Raw genomic sequence first — 18,446 nt, forward strand, 5'->3', positions numbered from 1 at the left:
CACTGCCACACATAAAGTTTGTGTACTGAGGCGTAGTTATCTCCTTTAACTCAAATAGCAACTCTTATCTATCTTTTATCTCAACAAGCATTAGAAAAGACTTGGTTAAGCCTGCTAATATGGCAAAGAAATAGAAAGAGATGCTCGAATCTGTTCAGTCATTAGCAATTGAACAAGAGGCAGGAATATAGTGTCTCTGTGTTAATCTGCTAAATGGATCCAAGAGCCTACATTATAATCCAGTGAAAGATAAGCACTTTTTAAAAGTCTTAATGAGTTCAGCAACAAAGAATGCGGCAAGACAGATTTCTCCATGGACATCAATGAGATCCACTCTATTAATTGTATTGAGATTGCACCTTCCTCAATGGCAGCTGTGCTCAAGCTTGTACTTTCCAGATGGACTGTGGAAATGATGGGAATTAAAATCCATCATTGAACTAAGACATTTGAGACATCACAAAGTCTCTAATATGAGTCACGTAGCTGAGAGAGAAAGACTGGCTCAGCCAATCAGCTTCTAGGCCAAGACAGGATTTGAACCTCTATTTCCTAGGCTGACATTGCTGCAATTCCAAAGTAAATATACTTAACTTAAAATGGATTGATCAATTTGATCAAACCCTCTAATTCAGTAGCATTTTGCTTTAAACCAGGTTCACCCAACATACAGTAATAATTGAGAATCTATTTGCATTTATTCACATATCAAGCCCATCTATTTTTAGTGACTAAAGGTGAATTATATTAAAAGAAGAAAGGGATAGAGGGAAGGAAAAAATCAAAGTGGTAACTCAGTTCTATGCATGTCTGCTCCAAACTACCGGTATGTTTTGTGGTTCACTAAGGTAAATAAGCACTCATCAAACAATACTACTCCTGAACATATTTATTTATGGAGAAATTCATTGTAATCCAGTAGAAGTTCTGAATAAGACAGTAATGAGCAGACTGAATGATGGTTAGCAATTCTCTTCCTAATAAAAATTATATTATGTATTCTGCTAGCAGAGGCAGATTTTGTATGTAATAGGCAGAACTGTCTATTGATCTGGTCAAAATTCCCTGGAAAACAGAATGAACATTGTCTGAGATCTTCCCTTTTCCATGAATGAGAATGGGATCAAACGGTTCACCGACAAAAGGGCGAACGACAAAACCGCGCCTGACTAAACCGCAGTGACAAAACCGCGTGTTCTAAAGTGCTCCGACGAATAAGTGCTGAATTGCGCCAACAACAGCGTGGCGACAGAAGCGCACTGTAGAACTAACCCTAACGCTAACCCTAACGCTAAACGTAACGCTAAACCTAACCCTAACCCTAAACGTAACGCTAAACCTAACCCTAAACCCAACCCTAAACCTAACCCTAAACATAACGCTAAACATAACCCTTAAGTTAAATCGGCTTTCTGCCGACGTGCTGTTGTAAAGCGCCCTTCTGTCTCCGTGCTGTTGTTGCCGCGCTGATGACGTCGTGGTTTTAGCGACGCGGTTTAGTCAGGCACAGTTTTGTCGTTCGCCCTTTTGTCGGGTCATGGGATCAAACTGTAAAAGAAATCACTCTAAGCAAACTCCAAAATGGGTATGTACTATTGTGTTTAAATCTAAATAGAAAAAATAAAAAATAATTTCACATTGCTTGTAAAATATGCATAGGTTTTGGCAAATCATCTGGAGATGTTTCTCTCTCTCAATAATCTTGGCAAATGGTAGTTTGGTGGTGGCCCACCTGGCCTCTGGCTCTGCTCTAGACAGGAGCTATGTTTACTTATAAGCAGGCTTGCATCTGGAGATTGGCTATTCTCAACCCAGATGGATTCCAGCCAGCCATGCCCATTCCTCTCCCAGCTGGCATACATGGCTGCGCCACTTGGCAGGCGACAGCCACTGCATGCATCTGGGGATGGCATTTTTAGAAACACTCCAGCAGTGAATTCATCCAGCCATTTGGGAGAAGTTTCTTAATGTGGAAAGCATTTCTCCGCCGTAAGCACATTCTCCCTACCTCAACTCATGTCAGCACTGCAGATTCCCCCCTCCCCGCCCTTTCTCTTTGCTTACGTTGTTTGGTGGTTTCTCAAACTTGGCAAACTGTGAACAATCAGACCGCCGATTGGCCATGCTGGTGGGGCAGTGAAAGCTGCAATTCAACAAAATCTGGAGAATCAAATTTTCATCCTTCATTTAGTATTACTGATATGTTACAAACTAGGCTGAGAAATAATTTAGAATCTCACTAGCATTCATCCTTTGAGAAGGATTTCCAGTAAAACGCACTAATAGGCCAAACCTGTGGTCTTGATACATTCTTATTTATCTGTGGAGTCCTGATTCTTTCACTGAAATTTTAGTCCACTAATTTTATGTATTGGTGATATTTCAAGGCCACCCAACTCTGAAACTACTCTGGTGACATCGCCAGTTAAAAGAAGCAGCATTTCATAAAAATAAAATAAACCTCTGTATTTCCAACTTAAAATCACCCAGCGCCCTTAGCCCTTTTACCAAGGATTTCTCCCTTTGGATCAGTTTTAAGAAAAGTAAAACAGAAACGTTTTTGGACCATTCCCTCCAAATCCTCAAGTAACAACTGTTACTAAATGTTGTACCATTCATGAAATACAAGTAGTAGTTCCATAACTGCTTGCACATGGAGATTTTAATAAGCAATCAACTTATTAAGTCAAAGCAGCAAAATATATAGGCATAAAAATAGAATTTATTGGATAATGAGAAATATACAAACAAAAGGAGAGAACTTACTAATTAATCACAGAGATAGCCAAATAAAACCAACAGAACCGATATAGTTGAATTAGTCAACTGTGCTTTCATTAAGTAAGATTTTTGGTTTCAGCGCATTGCCAGGGCTCACTGCAGGTGTGCAGGTGGAGAGGTCCTTTGAGCCTCCTGCTCAACTGTTTTTAGTCATGGCCTCCTTGCTCTGCTTTCTTTTGTTGATGATGTTCAATTTCATAAATTATAGAATGGAATTGAAAGCCAGCGTCTTGGAAAAAGTTCTTTAGTCAAAGAAAATGTCTCCCAGATTTGACATATAGGCATTTGTGGTTAAAGTGGCTAATCCAATTGATGAAAACTAGACTGCAGTTTATCAATTGGACCACTATTATTATGGGTTTTTAAAGAAAACCAGCCTCTCAGCATGGGTCAATTTACTGGATGTTTTGGGCCACACCACAAAGTAGGGGGCTGTCAGCCACACAATTGCATAAGACCTTAGACCAGTGTTTCTCAACGTTGGCGACTTTAAGTCCTGTGGACTTCAACTCCCAGAATTCCCAGCACAGCTGGCTGGGGGATTCTGGGAGTTGAAGTCCACAGGACTTAAAGTCGCCAACATTGAGAAACACTGCCTTAGATTGTAGCGCATCCTATCTCCACTGAGGTTTATCTGTATGTTGGGATCTCAACTGAATTCTACACACTCACAGCATATTTTACACTCTTACAGTATGCCAGAGAACTCTTTCAGAAGTTGGTTTTTAAACATAATAATAAAAAAAATAATCTAGTCGTATCACATGCAAACCTATAACAATGTTTATATAGTTCTTTTGCTTGTTAAGATTGAAATAAATATTAATTTAATAAGAGAACTAAAGACAAATATAAGCATTAGTGCAAAATATACTAGAGCTCGATCAGTAATTTCTTTTTAAGTGCAGTTTGCTTCTCTGACTCCCCTCTGTCTAGCATTTTATGCTTTAAGGCAACACTATTATTTTGAATAGTTGCCTATTCAAAGCTGCAAATTAAAGAACAGTCCGTTATTTTTAGAAATATGGTCCTTCAGTGCCATCTTGTGGCATACACACAAAACCACAGTCTCAATGTGTGTGTTTGTGCACGCACGGCTAAGTGTGCACACACAGGGCTTCCAGTCAGTGTTGAGTCCTGGCAATTACCAGTCCAACTCCCTGGAGTTTTCTTGGCAAGATTTAATTATTTCTTAAATTTGGATCTCACTCATAGAGCGACTCTGGACAGTTTATAGATAAAAGATTTCAAAAGTGGCTTATAAACTAAAATATACTTGGTCTATAATCATGAACAGTGATCTTTTTCATCTGCCCTCTATCCACCTCTATTTACAGTAGAAATGAGGAAAACATATTTACTGTACCATTTTTTTCACTTCAATACAATAACAAACATTTAGTGTATTACAATCAAGCTGAATCAATCCAGTGCAGGATGAAGTCCTCTTCGCGAAGGCCATGGGTATAATCTAGTGCACTGGTCCAGTACAATTGATAGAGAATTTATTTTGATTACCTGGAAGTAATCTAGATCTGAGAGAGATTAATTGGCCCAGTCATCCAATGTAATCATTCCCTACATAGGGGAGAACTAGAATCTGGGATGAAGCGAAGAAATCTATCTAAATAATACTGGCAAGAGAAACCTATAAATGAATAATATAGACCCATCAACTAAAAAGGCATTTGGAGATTTGCCTCATTGCTTTTTCTGGAGATAATCTGAGGAAATGGTCATTTTTTTATCATTCAAAAAGAACCAGTAAGAAGGCTTCTTATACACCTTGCTTCCTTTAATTTGTAAGATTTTCACAGTACTGGCATTCACATCTACTTTACCAAAGGTATAATATACAATATATATATACATGTTTATTAGTATTCTTTTAGTTCTCTCAGTTCTGTACTGAACTGAGAAAGGGGGGTAGAAATGGCCAAAGATGAGGGATGTAGGAATATGTCTCATAGAATATGACAAGTGGTACAGCCTTCCAGCCTCAGAGCAAACAAGCACTTTTTCCTCTTGTTCTAACCTGCTGCTCATTTGGCTCACTAGTTCAATGTAAAGTTTTGCCTAATGGAAGTTTCTTCTGTCAGGAGCCTTTTTGCAATATACTGCCTTTCTTTTTTTCCCCACAGTCATTCTTCTTCCTTTCACCTAAAATGATCACAAAAATGGAAATAGTCTTTTCTTCAAGATGTAAAGCACAGTGGCCAAAAACAAGGCAAGGGCAAGAAAGATGAGCAATTTATCAGTCAGCTCTCTGCGGTTATACTTTGTAATAAGCTTTCGCCCCAGCTGAATTGTTCCAGACATGGACTTAAACTCCTCATTGGCATCCAAGATAGTTCGCGAAGAACTAACTGAAAGATAAAAATGTACATTTCAGTGGATTGTTCCCAAAGCATCGAGCAAAATCCTATATTGTGGAAGGATCTTATTGTGTCCCGTGAAAGAAAACATACCACATCTGTTCACTGGGTAAATTGGCTTAAAGCTTCATGTTTTTAAATCTGGAGCCAGATGAAATCAATTCAAATGGCTCTCTTGTTATCTGATGACCAGCTGATTGATATGCTACCTTCTTAAAGAGGCCCATTCATAAAAGACTGAGATCAGAGTTGGCTCAAGTTCCAGAACCATTAAAACTTTCACCTCAGCCAAACTCTGCATCCCAACAGACCATACTCTCCCTTAAGGCTGTTCACAAACACTTTAAAAAGGCAGATGTAAATAATTAAAACAGCAATGTATAAACATTCATAAGCATTTAGTTAAAGCAATCTGATCCATCTAAAATCAGATAAAAGCATTAAGTCTTTTAGGCCTACAGTTAAAAACTAAGAGGGAAAGAGCTAACATAAACATATAGTGGAAGAGTTTGCTCAATAAAACCACAGAGTTTTCCAAAGCACATGACAGTTAGCTTAATTCCTAACATCTTCTGTTGAAGCAAATAAAAATACTTTTTCTCCTAGTTGCCACTGTTAGGAGGTGAAAACTGGATGTACACACACATAACTCTTTATCACAAAACAAAATGACAAAGCATTAACCAGACAATCATTTCCTAGTATACCCAATGGCAAATCCAAATCTGATTCCCCAACCCCAAAATGGATTACAGCATATTTAAATAATCTCAAAGGGAACCTAAGGACTCTAAGGAAAGTGAGCAAGTAGTCCACAGAAATAATATTTGTACAGTCAGTCTGCTTTGTGCTATACACATTCCTTGTAATATGCATTTTCCACCTCTGAGATTTTCAGGTGGTCTCCCATCCAAGTGCTAGTCAGGTCCAATTCTCTTTGGAATTAGCAAGATAGACTAGGTGCTGCCTTCTTTTGAGGTCATCATCATAAACCAAGGTATTAAAATAACAGATAAAATTAGGGGGGGGGGAGAAAGGTGTGAATCACTTAAATGGAAAGGCAACTTGCCCTTAAATCTAAGGGCAAGGCATTTTTCTCTCCAGTACTGTGCTTGATGGAATGGAATTGAAGAGAGGAGAGGAGACTTTATTTGGACAAGTGTGATTAGACACACAAAGAATTTGTCTCTGGTGCAGAAGCATTCATTTCTATTTAAACCAAGCGACTTTAAAAATTCAATTGCCAAGAAAAGAAATGCTTGAATCTGACAGACTAAAAATACATCTTCTCAGTACCTCTTGGTTGCACCAAATGACATTATTTCTTTAATTCTTGATCAAATATTCCTATACGTGACAGATTACTTAGGCCTTAATGAGAAAGTGGCAATGATTCTCCCACATAGAAAGCTGAATTCATAAACATCTCCAGTGAGAGGAAGGTACACAAGGCCTAATTCTCCTTGTTTCTTCCTCTCATCAAAGCACCATATAAATAAGTAAAGGTCAATGGCTCTGGAGAGGATATAGGGATGGGGTGGAAAGAACCTGTTGCATCTGAAGACCAACTGTCCATCTTGAATTTAAATCCAGATTATTTAATTACCTAGAGATTGCATGGTTTCCTCACTCTGCTGAACCTGCTGAGACATCATTCTGCTAATTCCCATCAGGCTCTCTGTGATGTTACTTGCCCCTTCTGCCAGACTTTCCTTAGTAGACTTTCTAAAAGAGAAGAGAAAAAGAAATCTAACATGGAGCTTCAAATTATATTCCTTTCTAGTTTCTTCTTTCAGGAGAACCATATAAAAAATGGCATCACAATTGCATTCCAGTACAATTGCAAACATGCTTTAAATTATATCCCTGGGATGATGCAGATAATTTGCCACTCCATTCTGCTAAGATATTTTGTTCAATTATTCAGTCTAGATTATGATTCTAAGCTATGTGGTTTCTGCATTAATGAGATGTAATAAATGTTAACTGAATCCATAATAATGAACAAATATTAGCTACTACTGCAAGAATCCAGGATCTTCCCTTTGCAACATTATATACACTATACTGCCAAATGTATTCGCTCACAACTGCTTCTGATTATGTGGATGGGTGAGCAAATACTTTTGGCAATATAGTGTAGCTTGACTAGAAAGTTAATTACAAATGTTATAATCCTCACTTAATGTCCATTTGTTCAGCCACCATTTGAAACTTTGAAGGTGCTGAATGGATGGTGTTATGACACATGCCTGAAGTTATGGTCACTTCGGCATCCCCATGGTCGCATGATTGTAATCATCTGATCGCCATTTGCAATCTTCTCTGCTGGCTTCCCCAGCATGTCAATAGGGGAATTATTTCCCCAGCAGGAAATGTTGCATGCCTCTGCCACCTGATAGGAGGGCTCCCTCTGGTTTCTGAGGGCTGGCTGAAAAAGAACTATCCCAAAATCCAAGCAAGATTTTTGCACAGACTCCCTCTTATTTCTGGGGACTGATTGCAAATACCTTGTACCTTCTGCATATCAAAATTCTGCTTTTGGGACAGACCCTTTTCAGGTAAACTCTTTAAGAGCAAAAAAGCCGTGCCTACTTATTCCTATTACTACTGATCAACAATTTAATATTCAAGAATACTTTATAAATTAGCCCAAATGTATTCAAGCCAATGTAAAGTCATTCTTAATACTGCACAATCATTTAACTTTCTTATTAAGTGCAGGGGCTGAAATCAGCAAGAGAGAACTTCGGTTGTCTGGCTTCCCAGCAGCATCTCACAAAACTCATTGCAAATGAGAACAACATTGATGTATAATGGTTCACATGAATGAATTTCTGAAATGGTATTTAGCAGGAGGTTGGGAATTTCTGTGCCAATTTTTGATAAAAATGAAAAAGAATAATTACATACCTTTGTCGTAAAGGATCTCCTCCTCGCAGCAATTCATCTTTCTCAGAATTGTCAATTGCAATTTTGCAAGCTAGGTTTGCCTTACGCCAGGCAGTCTGATTGCTGAAATTATTAATACACACCTTTGTATGACATACAAAGTTCCAGAGATATCTGAATCCATAAAACTAAAGCATTCAATTTGCCATTGGCTTAATTAACATTTTATAAATTTTATAAAATGTTATATTTTACATTTAACATTCCTGTTATATTAAAAACTATATTGTACATTTATTTTCCTATTTCTTTATATCTTATCACCACATAAATAGTGTTCCTTAGTGGTCTGTTTAACAGTGAAAGTATCTTGATACTTACCAAAATCAATGACTATTATCCAAACATTTGGCAATCTTTATGATGATGTTTCTAGCACTGGATGGATGGCCTGGATCAAACTATTATTTTCCATCAACTGATTGAAAGTCATAGCTAATTGTAATAACAGAGTATTGTAGGGAATTATTTTTTTCCATGAAAAAAAGGAAGAAAGCCCACTAAATTTAATGGAGATGTTTAGATACTGCTTTCTAGAGATCCCTATGCATAACAGGTTGAGTACCAGCTAAAAACAAAAGTCAGTCCTGTTATCATAAACCTGTACTTTTAAACTTGAAAGCCACATCCTTTATTTATCTGAGAAAGGAACACTAGGATACTTGACAGAGAGACAAACCAACAAACCAACAAAAACTGTTCTGGTCCATTATTACTTCAAGCGGTTCTCCAATCCCATCATTTCATCTCATTTTACAGAGCTGAATTTTACCTTGATGTTTAATTGATAAATTGCTATGTGTAAGGCAACAGAGCAGAGATTGTTCCCCTGAACAAACATGCACAAGGTATTATTTACTTTTAAAACTTTTCCCCCCTCATGAGTCCTTCTTGGATTGTGTCCAACTGAACTCCTCCTTCCTATCCATGCCTTCCAAATCTGCTCTGCAGGGTTGAAGAAGCTTTTTGAGTAAATCTGGGAGTACAGAAGAAAAGTAAAAAGTCATTGAAGGCAGGCGATTACCTTCTTGCATAATAACCACTAATGGTTAATTAAGGGCTTTGATTAATTTAAAAAGAAGTAGGGAGTTGCTTACAAAAAGTGAAGTATAGAACTGAAATATACAATCAATCAAATCTTGGGTGAGGGATAACTTCAGGGCTTCCTATATTCCCAACGTCCTATTCTGCAGGCCAGTTAATAAGACGTATTACATCATTGATCTTGGTAACCTGAAATTTTTAACTGACCTGAGCATTTGCTTTTTATGGTTCTCTACTTCTTGGAGTAATACTTGTTTTTCTGATTCTTTATCTTGCTCCTTAGCCATCTGTTCAAGTTCCTAAAAAGAACCATAAACCCAAATTATTTATGAACACTTCTATGTACAAAAAGGAAATATGCTAGTAAATGCACAAATACAAAATGCCTTGGTTGCAAATAAAATGTGATACATTAGGGCTGTCAAAATTTTTCAGTGTTGCTATTTACCAACTTTCAAATGAAGGACCTATAACATCCCTCTTAGTAGTAGTGTGCAGTTTGAATCACCTTTTGAATATCTAGATGGAATAGTCCACCTTTATACCAACAATCAAGAGCCATAGAATGTTGTAATCTCTCTCCTTATCTTATCCAGGAAACAAGTCAGTACACATCTTTGATTCTTAGATTATTTACAGAGCATGAACAGAACACCTGGTGTCCTTTAGTAGAGTTTGGAGGGTAAGCCAACTTGCTTACTTAGTAAATAGAATAAAACTAAAGGCCATATTTTATGCAGTTGAAGGTGAACTGACATGACAATTCTGATGCAGAACCAGCTGATATGAAGAAAATATATACACATTCCCAATGGAAAACGATTACTAGCAAAACCAGATTCCACATGATGTTCCTCTAATTAAAAGACATTAACTTTTCCCATCCCTGCCCCTCCCCCCCAGTAGAACTACTTTTGTTACTGTATTTTAATTGATTAAATCATTGTTCAGTATTGTTGGACTTTACAACATTGTCTCTACATATGAAAAAAGAGCCAACATTCGGTTAGATTTCCAGAATGTTTTTTTAAAAAAAGAAATCAGCAACTAATAGTAATGTTCCAACATTGGAACATCTTACATCAATTCTAAGTATGTTTGAGGTAAATTTGTTTATTCTTTGAAATTTCCACTCTTCCTTCTCTACAACTGTTTTTCAAGTTGTTTATCCACTACATCATATGTCTTTAACATATTGAGACTATGAATTATCCTTTTATATTATATTATAGTAATATAGTAATGCATAGATCATATCTAAGAGATATTCAGCATTAGGCATTATAAGATTTTCAAATGCACATAACTGAAAGAGCAGTAAAATAAATTCATGACATTTTCAACATTTCTACTATGAGCTCTAGTGAATCAAAGCTGTGTAACTTGTGTCTTTGAGCATAGCAATAGCAATAGCAGTAGACTTATATACCGCTTCATAGGCCTTTCAGGCCTCTCTAAGCGGTTTACAGAGAGTCAGCATATTGCCCCCAACAATCTGGGTCCTCATTTTACCCACCTCGGAAGGATGGAAGGCTGAGTCAACCCTGAGCCGGTGAGATTTGAACCGCTGACCTGCTGATCTAGCAGTAGCCTGCAGTGCTGCATTTAACCACTGCGCCACCTTGGCTCTATTGACCATTGCTGACAGATATAAATACAAGAATGTTAAACACCTTAAAAACACTTTTACAACAGCTTAGCGTTCAAGCAACAAGGAACTACATGCAGGTGAGTGCAAACCTGTGAGAGCTGAAAGCTAGTAAAAACATCTATGAGTTTATTTTCAAAACATCACTAGTATTTTGTCAATATTTCTCACTTGTATTCTGAGTCGTACATGCTGGAATTTTTCTTTTACTTTGGCATTCAATTCTGCAAGCGCACTTACAGGCCCTGTACAATCCCGGATATCCTGAAAAATAAGAAAATTCTAATGTCAGCGTAGGACTGGAAAGATTCTTAATATATGGATTCTAGTCCATCCTCAACCATGGAATTCTACTGGGTGACTTTGAACTAGTCACCCTCTCAACTCAGCCTATTACCCAGAGTTGTTTGTTGTGGGAATACAGTAAGAGGAAGGAGTGTAATTTAAATCACTGTGAATTCCCAGGGAGAAGACAAAAACTTAAATTTAACCAACACAACAAACACTTTTTGCACTGATGTTCTCTTGGAACACACACACACACACACACACACACCCTCAAAATGCAGCAATTTCAGGAAGGAAGGCTGGATGATATATCAATGGGATACTGTAAGTTCAAGTATTTATTTATTTTTTAAAAAAACATAACCATTTGAAGGGGGGATGCCAGATGAAATTACCATCACCCATCAGAGTAGGAAAAACAAACAGCTGACAAATTACAGCGTTCAAAGAAGCAGTTGGCCAAATCTGGGGCCGCCAAAACGGACAAGTGACCTGCAACATTGATAACAGCACAAATCTTCATTAAGTTGAGCCAAACTGACCCGCCCAGCTAATACAAGGCTGGCTGGAGGATGCAGTTGAACCAACCTGTACCGGAGGGTCGACCATTGATAAAGAGAAACGGGCAGTTACGGGCTTATAAATAAAATGCCCAGCGATCACACCATGAATGGTTGAACAACGGCGGCGGGAACGATACCTGTACGGCAGCTTTAATCTCCAGGTCGAATTTGACAATCTCCTGATTGCAAACCCGGACCGGCACGTCACCGGCCGCCGCCATCTTGGGGATAACTACGGCGAGCGAGAAGGAAGCCAAGCCAATTCGGAACGCGAGAGGACTTCTAGATCGGACGTCCACAAAGTGAAGTCATTGGCTGGCGTAGGCATGACGTATTCCTTTCTCACGAAACATCCGCCCCCCAGGTTTTCCAGCTGCGGAGGTGCTGGACGAAAAGAGGAATTTCTTGTGTCTCGAATTCTGCCACGTTTTTCCCGACAGCCTCGCTTACCGGAGTCTTTGCAGTCAGGAGAACAGCGTCTACTACAGTACGTTTAAGATTGCGGTGCCGGAATTACTTGGAAACGACTGTTAATTCAGATTTCCCTTGCCCTAGCGCCTTTTATCTGACTATAACGTAATGTTATTTATTGGGGTTTATATTTGTACCATTATTATTGCTGTCCTCCAAACAGAGAAAAACTCGATATTTGAGTATGTGCTTTTTTGGTTTTTTTTGCAGAAAGTTAGGCTAATTCCCCAGTTTATCCAGATGAAGTCATCCTAGATAGGAAAGGAGAACTCGACTGCAGGATTGCTGCGGAAATTGCATCGAATGAGCCATTAGTTTGAAATTATTTAATGGGCTCTTACACTTTTAAGATATCCTCTTTACAGAAAGCCTAAATAAATAGCGTTACGTGATAATTTCTGAAGTTTTGAAATGTTTTACTCAGTCAGACTTGATATAGAATAGACTAACATATAATATAGGTTCATCTTATTTGTCGTTTTCATTACTGTTATAATTATATCCTACAGAATTACATTCTTTAGGTTAATGATAGGGTTTATTTCTTTTGGTGGTTGTTTTTGGCTACTGATGCATTTAGATACCCTTTGTGCTTTCCCTTTTTGTGATAAGCAAAGTTATGTTAAAAAAAATAAGCCAAAGAAGTTGAAGACATGAGATGAGAAAAATGGGTAAAACTATTCCATCATCACCCACTTACAAAATACTTTTTGCCCATTAAAATAGTATTCTAAGAAACTATTGAAGTTAAAACAAGCCTCTAAATATTCCATATTTCATCAAATATCAGGCACTCCTTCAAAAAAGAAAAAGACATATGGCTAGAAACAGCAGAATATACAGGTTTTCAATTATACTCCGCATTTAATTAATTTATAAGTATAATCTTTATTGTCATTGTACTTAAATACAACAAGATTGGTTTTCTTGTAATAAAAAATAGCAAAACAGGGTTATATTATAAATACCCACATATTTATTCTTCGTTTCCTTACACCTGCATACTTTATTTTTATCCTCAGAGCAGATAAGTGATTTTCATCAGCTTGGGAGTCACGTCAGCTCATCAGGCAGGTAGAGTTTGTTTTCTTCAAGGCTATTACCAATAGTTTCTGCTACAGTCTGTTTAATGTTTGTTTTATATTTTTATTTTATTAACTAAGATTCCCTCCCATCATAATATGTATGAATAAATCTTTACCTAAATCAAGCATATGAGTCATCCTTCTTTCAGGGATCACCAAATAGCCCCAAAACTTTAATTGTATTCTGCATCTTGTTCCCATTTATTGATTCATGTTACCTGACTAAATTTCCCCCTAAATTTGGTTTACTAAATGTTGTATGGGACTGCATAAGTCATGAATTACTATGCATAATCTATAATAGTTTGATATTTCTATGAGGTGGTCTAGTTAGTAGATACCCATTCTCACAATTGCCAATTATGGCACTGGTCAACATAACACTTTTAGTAAGAAAGAGTGTAGTCTAATCCTAACTCATCACATGCAGCATGCTTGACTCACAGTAAAGAAAATATCAGTCACTTCTGACATACTTTGGTTTATAATGTGGAACTAAAGACCAGTTTTTAAGTTCACTCATGCTCTTCTATGAAAGATAGGATCTCTAATCCAGATTGTAAATCAACACAAAGCTGCCCACATCCCACAAAGTAGGTGATACATGCAATGTACCAAAATATATTCAGAATGTCTCTTTTTGACTGTGTGTGTGTGTGCGCGTGCATCTGTGTAAGCAATATATGTTCATAAGAAGGTCAACTATTTAATACAGATATATTAAGGATACTAAGGGGGAAAATAATCCTGGTGTTTTTGTGACAGTAATCTATGGGTAAAAAATCACAAACATAAACACTAAACGTACCACAATGTCAGAACTTCTCTTCACAATTTATTTTCAATTACAAAGGTTGTTGCATACATTGATGAGTTTGTATGTGAATAGAAATGCTTGGGCTCAAGGATGACAGGAAAAAAACCAAACCAATATTTTAATTGTGTCTTTGTTTTTAAAAAAAGGAAAAAATACACAACATTAAACATTATAAAAGTTGCAAACAGATCATGCTTTGAACAGGATATTTTTTTTCTAAACAGAGACAAGACCTTCAATACATATCTCTGAGCTCCAGCTGGAAATGGACCACAGAACATTAACAGCATTACAAACATCATCTGGTAGAGGAAGGTCACAATAATTTTTAATGTACTATTTTACCTTTCAAAAACTTTGCATGTTTGCATATACTACATTGCTCCCCAATCTTAAACAGGTTTACAGAGGCATCCCATAATACAGTGAAACCTACTTCCAAGTAAGAATGCCTAAGACTGCAGCCTTAATTTTCAGTATATTTTAGAAAGGGCAACTTAATTTGTAGAATATACTACAGCAACCAATGCTAAATGTGGTATTCTTTTGCATCGGTGAACAGTACTGCAGCAGTAGAAATTTCCATTATTTTTAGAAGCTAGAAATGATTTTTTAAAAACGTTTTTGAAGTTAGAAATAATTTCAGTCTTTCCATATTTAAACTTTCATGGCTAGCACAAATGTTTGAATCCGAGCTTAAGGCAGATCCAATGAAATCAACGGGAAATCAAAATAATGTACTTTTAACTCTTAAGCAATAGATATTTAACATCTTTTATAATCATGTTTAAAAGAAATATATTTTTGTTTAATACACAAAAAATATCAACAGTACCTGACCGTACTAGATTAGAAGCTTGATACCAAGAAACAATTCAAAACATTGTGATGATCGGGATGATCTTTATAGCACTGGAGTTAGTTCCTGATAAAATGGTAGACTAGAAGATCAGTTGACTTAAATATAACATACTTAGATTTAATTTAGGGTCAAACTTTCTATTTTAGAAAAAGTTAAGGCTACAGACCTATATGCAATAGTGTAGTAAATTCCATGTAAAATGGGATATTTAAAGCATGTTTGCTTAGGATTAGGGAGTGACCAGTATATTCTTATGGAAGTTCCTAACATCTTAAGAGGCTAAGCATTTCACTGCATGAACACTCGTATCACCCAAAATAATGGAGGAAAATTAAACAGTAAATACCTCTGAGATCCAATCAAGTTAGAATGCTTTGAAGGAAGTATATGCTAAAGTGCCATTTGTCAAAGCATTCAGTTTACTCTGGAAATAACCTAAGTATTATTGTGTAATGCCCTTACATGTCATGATTTATTAAAGAAATTGGATTAGTAATTGACTGAAATATAATTTGCTCAATCCTTCAGATAAAAACAAAAGAAAAAGCTGAAGACACTGCATTTTAGTGCAGTTTTCAGTTATACAAAATAGAACTTTCCATCTGATAGCAGACTTAAAATACATGATTTTACACCTAAAGCCTTACTTAAAAAACAAACAAACAACTTGAGTAGACAGGAGTGAAATTCAGGCCTCAAAGCCTAAAGGTTTGTACAATGTCTTGTGACTGCGCCTCAACAGAATTCAACAGGAAGACTGCTAAATATCAAGGAACCGACTGGCTGCTATTTGTGCTGAAGGCAACTTGTAAGAAAACCCATGAAAAACAAGTAGGAGAATATTAATGCTTTAAAACTAGTCATATTTATAAGACTTACGTAAGAGAAACCATACATCAGTTATTGACATTTGTGAATAAACAAGCAGATTTATTAACAAAGGCAAACATCAGAAAAGTGGTACAGACTTAAGTGAAACTCACACTGACAGTACGGTATTTGAGAAATGTCTGTTGCTTTTAAGTTTAAGAGACCTTTAATCTATTATAGAAGTTTTTGCTCTTTCTCCAGTACATTTCAACTTAAATTTAAAAATAAATTACCAGACTACTGAAGTATGTATATCTTTGCCCAAGTCCTACAACAGTTTCACTGTTTGCACTGATGCCACAGTAGCATGAAAGAACTAGTTCTCAATTAGTCCAAAGACTAGTACTGAGCCCCAGAAAATTAAATACCAAGATTTACTCAATAAAAGAGACAGAGAAGCTGTTGTTAAGAGATATAGTGGAATTATTATAAAAACCCTATTTTCCAAGACCACTAAAAATTGGTCACTCTATGCCAGTACAAACTATTAATATAATTTTAAATCAGATCTATTTGAAGTTCCTTTATTATATTTTAATTGTTGTTTGCTTCTAAAAGGGTTTAAGGAATCCTGGGGAATGAAAAATAAACTTGGTTCTAATATACAAGTAAGGCACAATATAAAGCCACATCATAATCTGTCAATGGAGTAAGTGGATAAAGGACAAGAACCATACATGGTACAGAGCAAGTAGTTCATCATAGCCATTCAAAAAATAGAAGTGTGGCACTCAGTTTCAGACTGACAATTTTTTAGCAAGAGCATGCTTTCAATGGAAATGAACTGTAAAATATCCAGTGTATGAAAGAGAATTTAGGGCCTTTTAAAAAAATGGATAACTGCTTTTGAGGGACATTAGAATATCCACAACATCTATGCTTAGAAAATGACCAAAGACTTCAATAAGATCCACATTCCATGTATGAAGTTTGAAAACCTTTAGAACTCTTCTAAAGATAATCAGCCAAAAATGCATGCCACATTTTCCCCAAACAAAACATGAATATTTGGGTTTTAAAAATCTTTGTGATAATTATACACTAAACGTATATTTAATGACACTAGAGGAAGCAGATTGTTACTGGCATTAAAAGTACAACCATTTCTAGACTGTTTTAAATGCCACAGAGTCTCCTGGTTAAAATGTAAAGTTGCACAGCTTGCCTATGTCATCTTTACAATAAGATTAAACCAGCAAAGGTCTTAACTTTACTCTACATTTTACTGCCAGGTTTTATTTAGATCAAGTATCGCTGCAGCATCCTGACCAGCCCAGAGTTAGCAGCAAATGGCAGGAATCATATAAAATGCAATATCTTTTTTTCTTTTTTTAAACAAAGTGCTTTTCTAAGATATACATACATATATAAATAGATACAAAATAAAGTGTCACCATTAAAAAGCTCAACTATTTAAAAGCTTTTTGACTATAACTTAATACATAGAAAACACTGAAATGCAAGGGCATGGAATCCACTAAAAAGGGTCAAAGTCTCTTTTCATTGCTAGAACAAAATCATACCAGTTTTCAGACATGCACGCACGCATACACACACCCACACACATACAAGCTGCAAAAGCAGTATTAGCTCAGAGAAAACTGAGCTTCAAAGGGGTATCATATCTTACTGTCAGTATAATCTTGCTAAATAAATCCTGATTAGAAAATAGCTGTATTTTATTGTAGAATATATCTTTTTCATGCTATTCTGATTCAGAATTAGAATCTTAGCATGAACGGTATTTAAATGCCATTTACCAATGAAACTCAACACTATTCCAGTATATCACGGTAGATGGATATAAAATACTCAGAAGACAAAAGCTCCCCACAAGTGTTAAGTCAGGCACATTACTGAGCTGCCAATGTTGTTTTGGCTGCAGTTTATCTTAAAAATCCTCCTGCTCCATCAGGGCATGCAAATTTCTAGTGACGTCTTACAAATACTTCAGATGTCTTTTTAAACAAAGTAAATGGCAATAAACAGTGATTTGAGAGACATTAAAAAGGAAAAAGCTGTAGGATGGTAGAACTCTGTAGTGGTATATTGGCATTTTCCAATCTTTCAAACTTAAAAAAATGAGTGTTAGGTTCCATTTAGGAATAATCCATTGAGATGCAACAACTGCATTACAAAATGTATGTAAAGAATTGGGGGGTGGGGTGGGGGGGAGAGGGAAATCCATGAGCTTTTTGCATTTTCTTGGAGCTACATCTAAATTATTTGGTATTTTAGTAAACAGTGTTACGTAGTCATCTATATCAAAAAAGGGGGAGGAAAGGCAATCATGAAACCATATAATGATTCTGTCTTAACATAAATAACTCTCTCCTTAAGAGATAAAGCTTTTCATTGGTACTTTAACACTGACTAAAAGCAAACTCTTGTGAGGCAAACTGCACACACATTTGTATTCCCCCAATCATAGAAACTATGAGTTAACAATAAGTCACATATAAGTTTGAAGAAGCTAGTTCAAATATCTGTACAAAAATATAAAATCTAGAAATTCTTTTTCCCCCCCGCCTGTGTTGATTCTTGGAAACATCACATGCACAATAATACAATTGGAAAAGTGGCAACTAAGGAATTAAATATTTGTAGCTTTTTTTTTTACATATATACATATTACAATAAAAATAATTTTATTTTGGTTGGTTGGAAGTATACTACAAGCTAAATTTTCT

General features: G+C 36.3%; 1 protein-coding gene and 1 long non-coding RNA gene across 3 annotated transcripts; one reads left to right on the plus strand and one right to left on the minus strand.

Annotated features, from left to right (window-relative positions):
* Nucleotides 1-2,702: 2,702 nt before the first annotated feature.
* BNIP1 (BCL2 interacting protein 1) lies at nt 2,703-11,915 on the minus strand. Its single transcript, XM_014057767.2, has 6 exons — nt 11,789-11,915; nt 10,972-11,064; nt 9,360-9,451; nt 8,070-8,171; nt 6,763-6,881; nt 2,703-5,147 (listed from the first exon to the last, which is right to left on the minus strand). The coding sequence occupies exons 1-6, from the start codon at nt 11,870-11,872 to the stop codon at nt 4,951-4,953; spliced, it is 687 nt and encodes a 228-aa protein (XP_013913242.2). The 5' UTR covers nt 11,873-11,915; the 3' UTR covers nt 2,703-4,950.
* A 51-nt stretch (nt 11,916-11,966) lies between these two features.
* LOC106542119 (uncharacterized) lies at nt 11,967-15,382 on the plus strand. Of its 2 annotated transcripts, none has more exons than XR_001313025.2 (3): nt 11,967-12,138; nt 13,145-13,196; nt 14,249-15,382. It is a non-coding gene; the product is annotated as an uncharacterized LOC106542119 (long non-coding RNA). The 2 variants fall into 2 exon arrangements; XR_015695970.1 differs by having other exon boundaries at nt 11,981-12,138; nt 13,145-13,192.
* The last annotated feature ends 3,064 nt before the right edge of the window (nt 15,383-18,446 follow it).

This window comes from Thamnophis sirtalis, unplaced genomic scaffold (assembly GCF_051295495.1).
Source record: "Thamnophis sirtalis isolate CommonGarterSnake01/CBP01778 unplaced genomic scaffold, rThaSir2_p1.2 scaffold_3, whole genome shotgun sequence".
In the NCBI taxonomy this organism is placed as follows: Eukaryota; Metazoa; Chordata; class Lepidosauria; order Squamata; family Natricidae; genus Thamnophis; species Thamnophis sirtalis.